Source organism: Artibeus jamaicensis, unplaced genomic scaffold (genome assembly GCF_021234435.1).
Source record: "Artibeus jamaicensis isolate MK-2021 breed Jamaican fruit bat unplaced genomic scaffold, CSHL_Jam_final contig_1998, whole genome shotgun sequence".
In the NCBI taxonomy this organism is placed as follows: Eukaryota; Metazoa; Chordata; class Mammalia; order Chiroptera; family Phyllostomidae; genus Artibeus; species Artibeus jamaicensis.
The window spans coordinates 10,584,035-10,600,217 of NW_026521407.1; the positions used below are offsets into that span (position 1 = coordinate 10,584,035).

At 39.2% G+C, this 16,183-nt stretch overlaps 1 protein-coding gene across 8 annotated transcripts in view; it reads left to right on the forward strand.

Annotated features, from left to right (window-relative positions):
• ACACA (acetyl-CoA carboxylase alpha) overlaps positions 1-16,183 on the forward strand; it is a 278,851-nt gene that overhangs the window by 190,712 nt on the left and 71,956 nt on the right. For all 8 annotated transcript variants that reach the window (XM_053654887.1, XM_053654891.1, XM_053654894.1 and 5 more), the window contains 4 exons: positions 2,300-2,569; positions 6,869-6,966; positions 11,833-11,953; positions 12,510-12,620. In XM_053654887.1, coding sequence (XP_053510862.1) covers positions 2,300-2,569; positions 6,869-6,966; positions 11,833-11,953; positions 12,510-12,620 — 600 coding nt within the window. The remainder of the gene's footprint in view (positions 1-2,299; positions 2,570-6,868; positions 6,967-11,832; positions 11,954-12,509; positions 12,621-16,183) is intronic.

Genomic DNA, 16,183 nt, shown 5'->3' on the forward strand with positions numbered 1-16,183 from the left:
TTGTACATCGGAGCCATAGGTATTATTAAGTTGATATTTGGGGACGCTGAAGTACAGTAAAGTCATTTTTACAAATCACACAGTTAATAAGTGAGAGGGCCTGGATGTGGATGCAAGCTTGACCTCAAAGCCCAAGTCCACCATTACACAACCCGTCATTTGATTCACATTAAAATCTAAATTTAATGTAAATTGAGCAATAGATGCTTTCTTAGATGTTTGTTTGTTCATTATGCTTACTCAAAACTTAATCTCTTCTAATAAGGAATCTTGCTATTCTAAGACTGGGCGAGCACACTCCATTCTGTATTGGTACATTTTTAAAGGGGGAGGGGGTGGTCGATGAGGAATACACTTTGGAAAGAACATTGATAAAGACTCGTGTGTTCTTGGTGCTGCTGTGTTGACACCTAATTAGAAGTCAATATTGCAAACATAATGACTTGGCCAGTTGCTGAACTGACTGCCCAAGTGACACAGTTAGAGTCCCCAGGTAATAACAAAAGATAAGAGTATTATTTGCCTGCCCAGTGCCACATAGACACAATGTTTGCATTAGCATGCAAATGCTGAAGTAAATTCTTCAGGGCTTGCATCTAAGCCGCTTCTGGCCTAGGTGGCCAAAGTTAATATATCATAAAATTTGGTGTAAAATGCCATCTTCCTAACTACAAATGCGTTTAGAGGAAATAGCTTTTTCTTCCTGAAAAACAAAGGAGATGTCGGGTTAGAGGGCCGTGTGAGAAGGCAGGTGAAATGTTTCTCCCCGCACAGGAGTTATATAATATTAACCAGCTTCTTAATATCATGACTAAAATTATCCTAATATTTGCTTGCTTTTTTTTTTGATAATCTGTTTCTCCTTCCTTTTTCTGTCTTTAATGAGCAGATAGAGTGATATCTGATCTCAGAAAATAATTGGATTTTTTCTGTGTATTATATTCGTTTTGATTTGTATTTTGCCAATGGTATAATATATTAAATAGCTTATATTTATCTGTGGGTACTTCGTATATATATTTCTTAATGCTGAGAATCACAAATAGCTGTGTGAAAAGCTTCAACCGGCCTGATTACAGTGGATGTGCAATTGGATTGAGGAATGTGTACTCAGAGCTTATGATCACTGGCCCGGTTGAGTCTGGGTGATGCATGTGGCTTTCCAGGGATGCTGCTATTTACATCTGTTAATGGCCCTTCTTGATGGCCGGCTCCCCAATGAGGTGATATGCAGCAGCCTGGGGATGAGGGACCAAGGCTGCAGATGTCGCTGGGCTCCATTAGGCAGGACCAGGAATGATCATCTGGTGGGCTTTGTGTTTGGGGGCGAGCACTGGGGGGTGGGAAGGGAGAGAAGACAGAAAGAAACGGGGTGGGGGGTGGAGAATGGAAACATTACTTATTCGGGTATAGGGAAACAGACAGGCAGACATGAAGAACTGCAGCTGTAACTGGAGTGTGAGTGAACAGAGAAAAATAGAACTAGTAAATAAACAAGTAGTAGGATTGACTAGTTCTCATATAGAAAGAGATTAAAAGGAGGGGGCTGTGAGGGTTTGGGAAGAGATATGCCACCTCTGGCTTTTAAGTCAATATCATTTATTTGTGTGGCTGGTCAGATGCTGCTGAACAGAAAGCAGAGATTTACATATGTCACAGTGCAGCAAGAGATTAGTTCCTTGCATCCATTGGTTTTCTGGTTCTGGGGGAAAGTGACAAGAGATACTCACAAGGATGCGATGTTGAGCTATGGTAAATTCTTGCAGAAATGTGAGATACCTGAAGCAAGCCAGTAAAGAATAGTGCTATTATTCCTATCAAATGCTAGAGGACAGTAAAAGGATGCAGAATCACAAAAGTTATACAGTCCATGATTGGCGATTCTCTCCTGCTCTCTCATATGTTGAAAGTTTCTTGGAAAGAATTTAAAAAAAAAATGAAGTATTTAGTAAACAGGGTGGTCAGTTCACAATTCTGGATTTAAATCCCAGTTCCACAGCATTCTACCACAGGTATTCTGAGTACATTTCGGCTTTCACTTTTTCACCTTCTCTGAGCAGGCCCAAAGATGGAGTTGAGACAACTGAAATGCACGGTAAACCAGCTGTTCTCAACACAATCTAAAGAAGTGTGTTAGAATGTTTGTTCGAGTTACCCACAGGGAGCTTGGCTCTTTAGCAGTGCAAATACTTATCTTTACCTGAGGACAGTGTTGGATACCTTTAAGGAACCTCCAGGAAAAAAAAATCTGCACATAAGAAGCTTGTATTTATTTGTTTGTTTGTTTCTACTTTTGCAGATTGGCATGGTAGCTTGGAAAATGACCCTTAAAAGTCCTGAATATCCAGAAGGTCGAGATATCGTTGTTATTGGCAATGACATCACATACCAAATTGGGTCCTTTGGGCCCCAGGAGGATTTGCTGTTTCTCAGAGCTTCTGAGCTTGCCAGGGCAGAGGGAATCCCACGTATCTACGTAGCAGCCAACAGTGGAGCAAGAATTGGACTGGCAGAGGAGATTCGTCATATGTTTCATGTGGCCTGGGTAGATCCTGAGGATCCTTACAAGGTACAGATTAGGAAAACATACTACTTCATGACACTCTATGGTTATGCATAGGTATGTGTATTCATGTGTAGAGAAGTGGGGAGAGGTAAAGGTTTAAGTTCAAAAGTCAGTATTTTGGGTGAACCATGTTGAAAACAAATTGTCTCTCATTACATTCACCTGATTTTTCCTCCGCCTCCAAAAATGGATTGCTGATTTTTTTGGTTGAACATTAGGTGAAATAGTAGGTATGCACTTAGCATGAGACATACTAAGCCAAAAATATGTATCTTTAAACTATTCCATCATGGCTTCTGGGACTTACAGTCAGTCAGCAGCAAAATCTCTTATATCCTCAGCTTCCTCTCTGATTGTACTCCGGCCTTCTTACTTTGCTTGAAGCCTGCCTACCCTTTAAAGACACTACCCTATCAAGAAGCGACTGATTTCTCTTCTCCTGGTATCACTGAACCTGGAGGGGGAAGAGTGTCTTCCTGATGCCTCACTGCTACTTCCACACCCTTTTCCCCCACTCTTCTCTCTGAAAACCTCCGTCTTTGAATCCCACGTCATCACAATGTACCATATTAGCACTGTTCCTTATTGTAGTGTTCCTCCGCCTTTAGTCACTCCCTCTTGTTTTTTTCATCTTTTAGTTGCTGGTCCATTGTTATCTCTGCAATACCACTAGTCTGGTTGTAATTCTTTGTGATTACTATGTCTGCATTAATGATCGATCCCATAATCTTACTTTTTCTCCTCCAATGGTCCCTTCCTCCATCCCATCTCAGCCTCTCATTCCACGTAATGTCAAGTTCTAGCATCCCTTTCTTTGCTGCTCCTCCGTCCTATCTTCCCAGCTCACTCTCTTCAGTACCCCAAGTCCAACAGTGCTTTGAACACACCAGGATCTGCAACTCTTGATCCTACTACATTTCTGCTCTGACTCACTCCTTCCTTACATCTTCATTTTATTCCTATCCAGCTTAAATTCCAAGGTTAATCATTTTATCACTTTATAGTCACTACCTTTCCTACACCCTCAACTTTTTTTCTTCTCTCTTCATTCTGCTTACTTTGTGCCTTTACAAAAACCTTGTTCAAACCCAGCTCTCTCCATATGCTCCCATACCTGAACCTACGTGGCTGAACATTGACAGAGAAATACACAAAGTGCTATTATTGACTGGCCTTACTTTCAATTCAAGCTTACCAACCTTTTGAATGACAGTTTTGTATCTCCTTCTCTCTCCTCAAACCTCTAACACAGTCTTCTCCCATCATCACTCTGCATTGATGACCTTGCTATCTAATTTACTGGGAAAACAGAAGCAATTAGAAGATAGCCTCCCAGAGCGCCCACATGTCTGCATCTGTGCCCTTATTCTCCACCGTCTCTCCTGTAACTTTGGGTGAAGGGTCCCAGCTCCTATCTAAGGCCAGTCTCTTCTCTTGTTCACTGAACCTTTCCCTTCTTGCCAACTTAAAGATGTAGATCAGTAACCCCCGCCCCCTTCTTGTACCATCACTTTCCCCCTCTCTACTGGGTCTGTCCCTTTAGCATACAAATATTTACCCCTTCAGTTACTACCCCACCCTATTTTGTCCTTCCCTTTACAACAGAACTTCTTAAAAGGGTTGTCTCTTCTTGCTGTCTCCAGATACTCTTCTCCCATTTCCGTGGAACACACTTCATTTAAGCTTGCATCCTCACCATTCTGATGCAGCCGCTTTAGTCAGAGTCACCAGTGATTCTACATTGTTAAATTTGTTGTGAATCTGTCTTCAGCTTAGTTATTTGGTTTCTTAGCATCATTTGATGCAGTTGGTCACTCTTTCGTTCTTGAAATACTTTCTTCTCTTGGCTTTCAGAACATCAGAGTCTTCCTTTTACCCTCCTACCTGTCCATCCTGTTTCCTTTGCTGCCTTTCCCTTCTACTTTAAATATAAGAGCGTTTCAGGGAATGATAGAAATATTCTGTATTTTGATTGTGGTGGTGACTTATACAAGTATATACATTTGTCAGAACCCATCAAACTGCAACACTTAAAACTGATTAATTGTATTGCATGTAAATTATATACTTCAGTAAAATTCATTTTAAAAGTGCATGGAAATTATTGGTGACCACAAACAGGTACTGGATTTTTTGGGGGGTGGGTGATGAGAATGTCCTGGAATTACATAGTGGTGATTGTTGCACAACAAACTACTAATTCTACACTTTTAAATGGCTAATTTTATGTTATATGAATTTTATCCCAATTTTTCAAATAAATAAATAGAGACAGATGTCAGAGCCACAGAGGCCATGGCAGGATCAAGAAGTCATAGGCTCTCCAATCTGAACCCACCAGGACCCGGTCCTTCTCACCTGGCCTGTGGCAGGGTAGATAGCCTATATACAAGATGGGGTAGGAGGAAAGAAGGTATTTCAGGGCGTGGTCTCCAGACCTCTTCTCTTTAATGTATTTGCCTTCCCTTGGTGATCTCATCTAGTCTTAAAGCTTTAAATTCCATCTATAAACTGATAAGCTTTCAAATTGATGCCCTGTACCTGATCTTTGGATTCATATATCCATATTCAACATCTCTACCTATATGTCTGCCTAAATGTAGCTTCTAATCCTCTATGAATTTGTTCTTCCCATAGTCTCAATAAATGGTACCTCTCTTCTTCCATTTAAGTAGAAGACCTTGGGGTTTTCCTTGACTTCTCTCTTGCTCTCACATCCCACACTTACTCTGTTATTAAATCATGTTTGCATCCTGGCCTTCAAACTGTTTCCAGAATCCACCTACATCTAAGCACTTCCACTGCTCCAGGGTAGTCCAAAGCACTCATCTCTTACTTGCATTATTGCAGTAGTTTCTTAATTGACCTTCCTGTTTTTGGCCTTGGCCCAGCCCCTACCTAGTCTACTCTCAACACAAAGTGGAGTGATCCAATTAAAATACAAATCAGATCATGGCTCAGAACTTCCTTCTGATTAAAACAGTTCAGTGGCTTACCAACTCACACAAGTGAAAGCCAGAAGCCACGTAGTTATCTACAAGGCCCTACATAGATTGGCCTTTCAATACCACCCTGCCCTCATTCCTTGCTGCAGCTCACCTCATTCCATGCTCTGGCTCTACCCTGAACCTGCTAGGCATACTCATGCCTCAGCACTTTTGCATTTGTGGTTCCTACTGCCTAGAGTGCTTCCCCCTCGTCCCCCGATATCTTCATGTTTTCCTCAGTTCTTTAGGTCTTCGCTCAAACGACACTTTTAATGAAGCCTTTCTTGGCAATTCTCTATTTTATTTTTTTCTTAAATATTATTCCCATTAACATTCTGTTTTAATTATTTTGTATATATTCTCTCTCACTAGAAGATAAATTCCATACCGCTAGAAATTGTTTTGTTTTCCCTGTTTTTCCAGTGCCTAGAACAATACCTTGCACATAATAGGTACTCAGTAAATATGTGACTGACATACTAATGACACTCAGTGCTACAAGGTGTTCTCGTCGTAAGTTATGCAAAATCAGCGGCAGATTCATGGCCCTTCCATATTGTGCTCACTGTGTCTGCCTAAATGTGGCTTCTAATTAATTGAGTTAAATGGTGGGCATAATTTCTCAGAATATTTAAAATGTTTTTCTCTGTTTACATATTTTTTGGCTGAGTGACTAATTCACTTAAGTTAAATACACTTATATAACTCTACTTTGTATGTGAGTGTGTATTTGTATGTATAAAAATAAATTAATTCTGAAATGTCAGTATAATTTTTTAAATGTAAATAGGAATTATGAGTTGTTTATTTAAAAACTCAAAAGGCAGAAGTTTAGTGGTCACTGGTTATTAGCATTGCATTGACTTCTGACTTTAATGTTGAATATCCTAATATTGTATTCCTTTTAATTATCCTATACCCATATATATTTTTATGATACTATGGACTTGAGAAAATGAAACACAGCAATTCACTGAATTCTTTAATTTTGTATTGATATCTTTAATATAGGTGTCACTAAAAACCAGAAAATGACCCTTTAACCCTGGTGAAAATGAAATAAATGGACTATACTTGGCAGCGCAGCTGCAGGACATCTTGTTTCAAGGACAGTCAGTCAGTGACTGGAGAAATAGGCACTTCCATCTTTCAGAGGAGAGCTGTCTGTGCTACCTTCTGTTAGACAGCAACTCCAAAAAGTGATGTGGCAATTTAAAGCCAGCTTTGGAACAAGCCACATTATGCATCCTTTGCTGTATCTTCTGGTTATGTGACGATGGCAAATAATGAGTTAAAAACTATTTGTGCTTCACAGGGATTCAAATATTTATACCTGACCCCTCAAGATTATAAGAGAGTCAGTGCTCTCAACTCTGTCTATTGTGAACATGTGGAGGATGAAGGAGAATCCAGGTAGGTAAATATGTATCAGAATAATTTGGCCATGGTTTATAGGAAGGAGAATATGATTATTTTTTTCTTCACCGTCTTGCTGATCATGACCTTGAAGAGCAAGATTGCTTGTTACTTATCTAAAGGCCTTAGTTTTGTATATGACCTATACCACTTATTAGCTGAAAGACCTTAGTTATATTTATAGTATTTATTTATTTTCTAAAAGTCAGAACATGTAAACAATTATAACTAAAACATAACGATCAGCTACAGTCCTACTGAGAGACATATTTATTTTTTAAATTATATTTTAAATTACAGTTGACATTCAGTGTTATTTTGTATTAACTTTGGGTATAAAACATAGTAGTTAGACAATCATATATTTTACAAGGCGATTCTCCCAATATTTCAGGTGTCCACCTGGCATTCCCTATGCGGTACTTTACATTCCTGTGATTATTTTGTGACTACTAATTGGTAGTTCTTATTGTTTCACCTTTTTAACCCAGACCTCTACTGCCCATTTTCTCTGCCAACCATCAGTCTGATTTTTGTTCTATGTGTCTCCTTCTATTTTGTTTGTTCATTTATTTTGCCAAGAGACACAATTATTAATGTATATTATATTCTTGCTGTCTTTTCTATATATGTGTCATTTTTCCTAATAATTAGGTCATAATAGGAAAACCTTTGTTAATTTCTTTTTTTTTTAACATTTTAAAATAAAGTTACTTTAGAATTTATTTATTTATTTATTTTTAGAGAGAGGGGAAGGGAGGGAGAAAGACAGGGAGAGAAACATCAGTGTGTGGTTGCCTCTCATGTGGTCCTCCCTGGAGGACTTGGCCCGCAACCCCGGCATGTGCCCTGACCAGGAATCGAACTGGCAACCCTTTGGTTCGCAGCCCGCGCTCAATCCACTGAGCTATACCAGCCAGGGCAATTTGTTCTTTTCACTAAAAACTATTTTGGGGAAGTACATTAAAAGTTAAAAGCTTCATTAAAATATAATTTGAGAATATGATGGTTGTTTATGGTCATAGCAGTATTTCATCATAATGAATATATTATATTTGAATGTTCAGACCATTCCAAATTTTACTGTTATATCCCTGGGCTCAGCATCCTGTTATATAAACTTTTAGGACTATCTCTGTTCCCTTTGGGTTAATTTCTAAAAGTGGAATTCTGGTCCATTTTAAAGATTTTTTTTGGTGATTTCAAATTGCCCTCAAGATCTGCACTCCACCCAGCAGTTTATAAAACTGTTTCCCCTCTTTAGTTTTTTTCTACCCTTGCCAACATCAGTTATTGTCAATGAATAAAATAGAATAAAAATGATTGTTATTTTAACTGGTATTTGTGATTACCAGTGAAGTTGAACATTTTTATAATCTATGTGCAAGTGTTTTCCAAAATGTTCATCAATTGCTCCAGTATCATTTATTGAATAATTCATACTTTCCTCACATTTATTGTAATCTTAATTACTAGGCTTTGTATTCTGTGTTTTGTTCTGTTGCTCTTAGGCTAATGCCACACTATTTTAACCATTCTGCTAGGGCAGATTTCATCACATTCTTAAGTTTTACTAAGAATTCTTTTTCTCTAAGTTTTACTGGCTATTTTTGGCTTTTTATATATGGCTCATTTTTTTTAATTCACAAAACTTCATAATGATTTTTTATTCAAATTGAATTTGGTTTTTAATGTGGGAAGATCTGACACCTTCATTATATTAACTCTTCCCAGCAAGAAATATGGTATTTTTTATTTATGAAAGTGTATTTTTTAAAGTTTTGTAGTTTTCTTCATGTAGTTTGTGCCAGAGGTTACCAATCTTTTATTGTCTCAGCAATTTTCTCGTAGCACCTTTAGACAAAAAGCTATACCTAACATTTCTGTTTATTAGGTAGTTAGACCCAAACAACTTCTTAAGTATCTTCATAAGTATTTATGCCCTAACAGCTTACTAATCATTTAAAAATGTAATATACACAATTGAAAAAATTTTAAATTTCCTTATTAATAATTACTGTTATTTACTAATAGAATATTTGCATGTGCACAACATCTCAAAAACCTTGAAATCAGCTTAGACATAGCCACCCTCATTTCTTGTTCTGCATTGAATTTGTGCAGAACTTTTCTTTTCCCACAGAACTGTGAAAACATAGGTTTGTAACAATAGGACATTGTCAGAAGGAATGTAGCACTATCTAGTGTTAAGCCCTAAACTACCTAAAGCAAGTAGTTCATGTGGAGTTCAGCAGAGATCATAGTATTTCTCTCAAAAATTTAAAATACCTTTGGGCCCCTGGTTATTCACTGTGGCACCGCAGGATGACTTGGTGCACAGTACAGCTTTGGTATGATTTTGCCAGTTTTTGCATGCTCATTCCTAAATGTTTTGCCTTTTTGCTTGCTACTCTAAATGGATTTCTCTTTATCACTGGTATTTTAGAAAGTTATTGAGAGTATATATTGCTTTTGTTAGAGCAAGTTGTCTTTCTTTTTTGAGCTTTAGTTTCCTCATCTATAAGGTGAAGATCAAGCAGACTAATGTATGTGAGGTCCTGGCTGTTGTTATCGTTACCTGTAATAATGGACATAGTATTACCTATCACAATGGTTTGTTGCAAAAATCAAAAACGATATTTATGAATGTTTTGTTAATTCTATTACACCGTACAAAGGTTTTCATAAAAATAACATTAAATTTGGTACTAAAGAATGGTAGCCTCAATAATAGAAAACTCAGATCATAGCACAGAATGTGGAAAACATTTACTCTTTTTCATGTAATACAATGAAAGAAGATAGCATTTAACAGATCACCGATGCCTGTGAAGTAATATGCAGTCCTTAGGAGGGAAAAGATCTGCTTTACCGGGAAGGCCGATTGGGCCCATGAGAGTTTGTGACTATGTGGCATGTGGGCCTTATAAAAAGAGCACATTAATTTCTCCCTTCCCCCTACAAACTTAATATGGCTCATTAATTATCTCTTTAAGGGAGCTAAGCTTTACCTGTAACATAACTGTAGAATCTAGATACAGAGCCAAAGGAAGAACTAGAGAATTTTTTGGTAGAGGCTAAAAATAGAAAGGCAAGAGAAACTGGGAAGCAGAGATGCAAAGCCACAGACGAATAGCAAGGGCAAAGAAAGGAATTGATGGAGGGCTCGAAGGAAAGAAGGGACCAAAGAAATATGGGGGCCAAAAAAAAGTAGTTTAAGAGCCACTATGGGATATTTATTATTTCAATTTATAAAACTATGCCCTCTGCCAAGCCTTCTGGGTACACGTGGAACAATAAATAATATATGCCCATCTCTACTTCCAACTTTGTATTTTTCCTTTCTTTTATTAGTTGCATTCCCCATCTCCCATTTCCCATTATCAGCTATCACTCCTAATCCCCTGCCAAGAAGACAGATGAGTGGCTCCCACTGGATCCACAGGATGCTTTCTGGACAACTTGGCCAGCATTTCACTTCTACACACATTCCACCTGCCCCTCCAGAGGCCTATAGCCAGGAACCCTCGTGCATACACTCGATATTTACAGAGGAGTAGGGATGGGAGTGCACTGTTTTGACCTTTCCTTTCATCCCTGTCTTAGAAAGAGAAAGGATTTTTAACTTTAGAAATCAGCCTTAGCATTCTTACTACCCCTCTGGATTTTTTTATTCCTATGTAATATTTATCTACAATTGATGATTTAATGGCTATTTCTTATTATTAAGAGATATACAGGTCTATCCAGAAGATATCTAGCCATGTAATATGAAAAATAGAGACACTTATTGAAGAAGATACACGGCACATGTACATAGGACAGTGACACCTCAGTCCCCTTCAAAGTAGGCACCCTGGGGCCTCACACAGTTCCCCCAATTGCCTTTAGCTACCCCACTGTATTTTCTTGAATCTCATCGACAGTCTGAAATCTCTTCCTTTTCAAAGGTGATTTTAGTTTTGGGGAAAGCCCGAAGTTGCAGGGCACCAAATCTGGGCTGCGAGGGGTGCTGAGTCACCTGGGTGATTTGAGGTTTCACCAAAGACTGTACAAGACGTGACACATGAGGAGGTATATTGTTGTGATGAAGCTGCCAATCACCAGTTGCCCAGAGCTGCAGCTTTCTGAATCATCCGACTAGTTTTCATGAATGAGTGTTCAAGTTTAACCCAAAATTCAATGCAGATTCATTGCTCTACTTGCTCAGTCATTTTTAATGTGATGGCCACACAGTACACATGCTCACTCAATGGCACCTACCTCCCTCACTGACTAGTACGTTGAAGTCATTGTTATTCACACGTGCACACTTCAGCCCACTCTCCTTTGGCTGCCAGGTTACATTAAAGTTGTGCAAACCATTCTCATAATATTAACAATAGCTGGATTTGTTCTGGACAGACCTCATATATTGACCCTGCCTTTAAGAAACCTGTTCTAGAAAGCAGGAGAAAACACTTACAATCTGAGTATCTTCTACATGTCAAGCCCTCTCCTTGTTGCTTTAATTTAGCTCTCATGTCAACCCTTAGCAGTAGATACTGTTATCCCGTTTTATAGGAGTTACTGCTATCCCCTAAATCACACTGCCGTATGTGTCAGAGCAGGGATATAACCCTATCTACTTAATTCCAGATGTGCTCTTACTTTTTCACAATATTGCCTCCAGACAAAATAGGCACTAAGCTAAAAAGGAAAGAGATATGAATAAAGAATATAGAACCCTGGTGTTATACTTGAATATAAGCTACCAGTATGGTTTTTGTATGCTTTTAACAGCCTTTTAATGATGATTATTCTTTTCAGAGATTGTTCTTACTATGTTTAACCTTTATAATTTGGCATGTCTGTATCCAATAGGTACAAGATAACCGATATTATTGGAAAGGAAGAGGGACTTGGAACAGAGAACCTTCGAGGTTCTGGAATGATTGCTGGGGAAACCTCGTTGGCCTATGATGAGATCATTACCATTAGCCTGGTAAATCTTGCCTGAATTGACTGTGTAGCTAAGATTTCTTTTTGCTCCATCACTGCTATTCAGTCCAAAATGAGAGCATTTTTTAAAAATTGCATATCTACAATTTGATTTTAATTCTGCATGATAATGGGAAGATAGGATAGTATAAATAACTGAATTTCCCAGATAAATCTAGCACCTCCTTTTAGCCTTTAGTTTAATTTATTTCTCCAAATAGTCTACCAAAGTTTTAACAGTTTGAATTTCTTTTCCTCTTACTGCTTTCTTTGTTTACACCTCTACTATAGATGCTAAGCATCTGTGAAATGGGCAAAAGTGTAACGGAAGGAAAGGTTCTGTGAACTTTCAAGTGTCTTAATACTTGAATCATTCAGCGAGTTCTGTACCTTCTCTTCTTTGATCAGGAAATTATTATCGTTTTGTATTGTTATTAATCAAACAGACTTCAAAAAGCACTATGTTTTCTCCATTAATGTGAGTTTTACAAATCTGTGCCTTAGTTTTTACAACTTGGGAGGGGATGTAAATATGTGATGTGCAGAATTTTTTTTTTAAGGTTACATGCCGAGCCATTGGAATTGGTGCTTACCTTGTCCGGCTGGGACAGAGAACCATCCAGGTTGAAAATTCTCACTTAATTCTGACAGGAGCTGGGGCCCTCAACAAAGTAAGTTTCTGGGGTTTGGGAGAAGTATGTGAAGCTGTTTGTAGGTTATTGCAAAGTCTTGATTCAGGATCCTGACAGGGAGTAAGCCATTCAGTCCATGCCTCCCTTGATCTATCTCTTCACCTTTCCTTCCATCTTCCCTACCCATTACCTGGCTTGCTTGTCCATTCATTCATTTGACAAATATTTTGAATATCTACTTTGTGATGGGCACTGTTTCCGGTCCTGTGGATATGTTAATGTACAAACCACCTAAAACTGCTCCAAAGAGTTTACATTCTAGTGTGTCTTTCTAGAAGAAAGAAAATTAATTGAATGCGTCTATTCTGCCCTTCCTCCTTTTTTCCCATCTATGAGTGAGGGACATGAGATCTATTTCCAGACATAGAGCTGTCTCTGAAACATCCTCTGAACATGTTTAAGATACCAAGTTTTAATGTCGTGAGAAATTTGTGAGTGTACCTCTAAAAAAGAGCAGGTAACGTGGTCCCTTGTGCATAGAGGAAGTACTTGGTAAATCCTGAGTGGGAAGATGGGTAGATGGATGGATTGCAGGGAGAGTATGACATAGAGGCTTCTCTTCTCTTCAAAAGAAATGCTTATGTCTTTTCTGTCCAAGCTCACTGGGACTTTTCCAGAGGGGTTAGAAAGGTATGGTGATGTTATTTCTTATAAGAGTGAAAACTAAGAATAGCTGAAGAGACTACCAGCCAAGATGGAGGTGGACACACTGTGCCTCCTTGCACAACCAAAATTAAGGACAACAAAAATTTAAAAACAAACAAAAAAAACCCAACCAGAACAGATAGAAAATTGAACTGTATGATAGCCATTCATCCAGACTGGTAAGAGGGATGCAGTCGGCAGCCAGTGGAGAGGGATTGAGGCAGGAAAAAGTGATGGCTGGCAGACCCAGGTGCACAGGCTACGGTTGGCAGACCCCAAGTGCACAGGTGGCGGCTAGCAGACCCCAAGCATGAGAAGGCAATGAGCAGACCCAGTAAGGCACGCAAGGTGGCCGGCTGACTACAGACACACATTGGGGTGCAGGTAGACTGCATAACCCAGTGCCCTAGAGCTGGGAAATAAAGCCTAAAAGCACCAAATGAAGACACCTGTGGAGATTGAGGTGCCAGGAGAGACTCCCAGCCTCACAGGAGAATTCGTTGGAGAGACCCACAGGATCCTAGAATGTACACAAGACCACCCACCCGGGAATTAGCACCAGAAGGACCCAATTTGATGGTGGGAAGCGGCAGAGGGGACTGAAATCCGAGAGAGAGAGAGAGAGAGAGAGAGAGAGAGGAGAGCAAGTGCCATTGTTCCCTCTCTGACCCTGCCCCCACATACAGCATCACAACCCAGCCACTGGGTTGACTGGGTTGCCCCACCCCAGTGAACACCTAAGGCTCCACCCCTCACTATGTAACAGGCACGACCAGACAAAAAAAAATGGCTCAAATGGAAGAACAAATCAAAGCCCCAGAGCCACTACTTTTAACTGACCAAGAAATAGCCAACCTATTAGATGCACAACTCAAAACACTGATAATCAGGATGCTTACAGAATTGGTTGATTTGGTTGCAAATTAGATGAAAAGATGAAGGCTACACTAAGTGAAATGAAGGAGAATGCACAGGGAACCAATAGTGATGGAAGGGAAACTGGGACTCAAATCAATGGAGTGGACCACAAGGAAGAAACAACCAAACAGAAAAGAATGAAGAAACAAGAATTCAAAAAAAAAGAGGAGGGGCTTAGGAACCTCCAGGACATCTTTAAATGTTCCAACATTCGAATTATAGGGGTATCAGAAGGGGAAGAGGAAGAGCAACAAGTGGAAAACTTACTTGAACAAATAATAAAGGAGAACTTCCCTAATCTGGAAAAGGAAATACACTTCCAGGAAGTCCAGGAAGCTCAGAGATTCCCAAAGAAGTTGGACTCAAGGAGGAACACACCAAGGCACATCCTAATTACATTAGCCAAGATTAAAATGAAGGAGAGAATCCTAGAAGCAGCAAGAGATAAGGGGACAGTCACCTACAAAGGAGTTCCCATCAGACTGTCAGCCAATTTCTCAAAAGAAACCTTACAGGCAAGAAGGGGCTGGAAAGAGGTATTCCAAGTCATGAAATCCAAAGACCTACAACCAAGATTGCTGTATCCAGCAAAGCTTTCATTTAGAATGGAAGGGCAAGTAAAGCGCTTCTCAGATAAGATCAAGTTAAAGGAGTTCATCATCACGAAGCCCTTATTGTGTGAAATGTTAAAGGGACTTATGTAAGAAAAAGAAGATAAAAAAGATGAACAGTAAAAGACAGCAAACTCACAGTTATTAAGGACCACAGCTAAAACAAAAGCAAACTAAGCAAACAACTAGAACAGGAACAGAGCCACAGAAATGGAGATCACATGGAGGGTTAGCAACAGGGGAGTGGGAGGAGGAGAAGTGGGGAGAAGGTACAGAAAATAGGTAGCATAGGTGGTAGATAGAAAATAGACAGGGGGAGGGCAAGAATAGTATGTAAAATGTAGAAGCTAAAGAACTTAATGACACATGGACATGAACTAAAGGGGGGAATGTGTGTGGGAAAGGGTGTGCAGGGTGGAGGGGAATGGGACAACGGTAATAGCATAATCAATAAAATATGTATATAAAAAAAGTAGCTGAAGATACAAAGGATGATGTACTTCTGACTTATTTGCAGGGATAGGAAAATTATTTCCTGTCTAGAGCCCAGGAATATATAATAGTCTGGGGCCAGCTGGCTGACCTTGTACAACCATATAACCTCTCAGTTCCTCGGCTTTCTTTATCTGTCAAAGGGGGATAATTTACACCTTTAAATGATACTGTGGAGATCAAATGAGAAAACATAAGTAAAAGCACATAGTACTTGACACAAAGTACTGGATCTCATTACAATTTCAGTTCCCTTTTCCTCTCTCCTACATGGTTTGGTGATTGAGCTGGTGGAGTTACATTCATGCTAAATTGTCTTGGATATTGTGTTTACTAGACATGCACAAACTTTTTATCAAGGCTTGACCTTCAGGTGGAAGGATAGGAATTAAGTGTCCTATCCTATCACTCCCATTTAGAAAATGTTGATACGTCCATTGGTCCAATTAGCTTCTGGGGATGTCAGAAATGAGAATGGTTTGATGTGATCAGCATGTTCTCTGCTTTCACGTGTCCTTCTCTGGGCTTGCCTTTCTCACCAAAGAAATGGTGAGCTTGGATGTCCTGCTCCCTTTTTTGAGGAGCCTAGAAGTAAAGATTGTGAACTGCTACCAGTAAAGGAGATTATCACAGTGGGAGAAACTGCCGTGTCCCAATTTTTTCAAGTTGCTCTTTTAGATACCTTCCTAGGATAGGATATCAACAAATGTTGAAGAGAACTGTCGGTATCTTTATTAGTGAGGATGGAATTTAAAGAAGACACCTGTGTTTCCATAATGTTCTCATACCTGAACAAAGAGCGCGTTTTTGAAATATATCATGTTACACTGAGTTTCTTATTTTCTCCCTGATACTGTGTTATGCACAAAGAATATT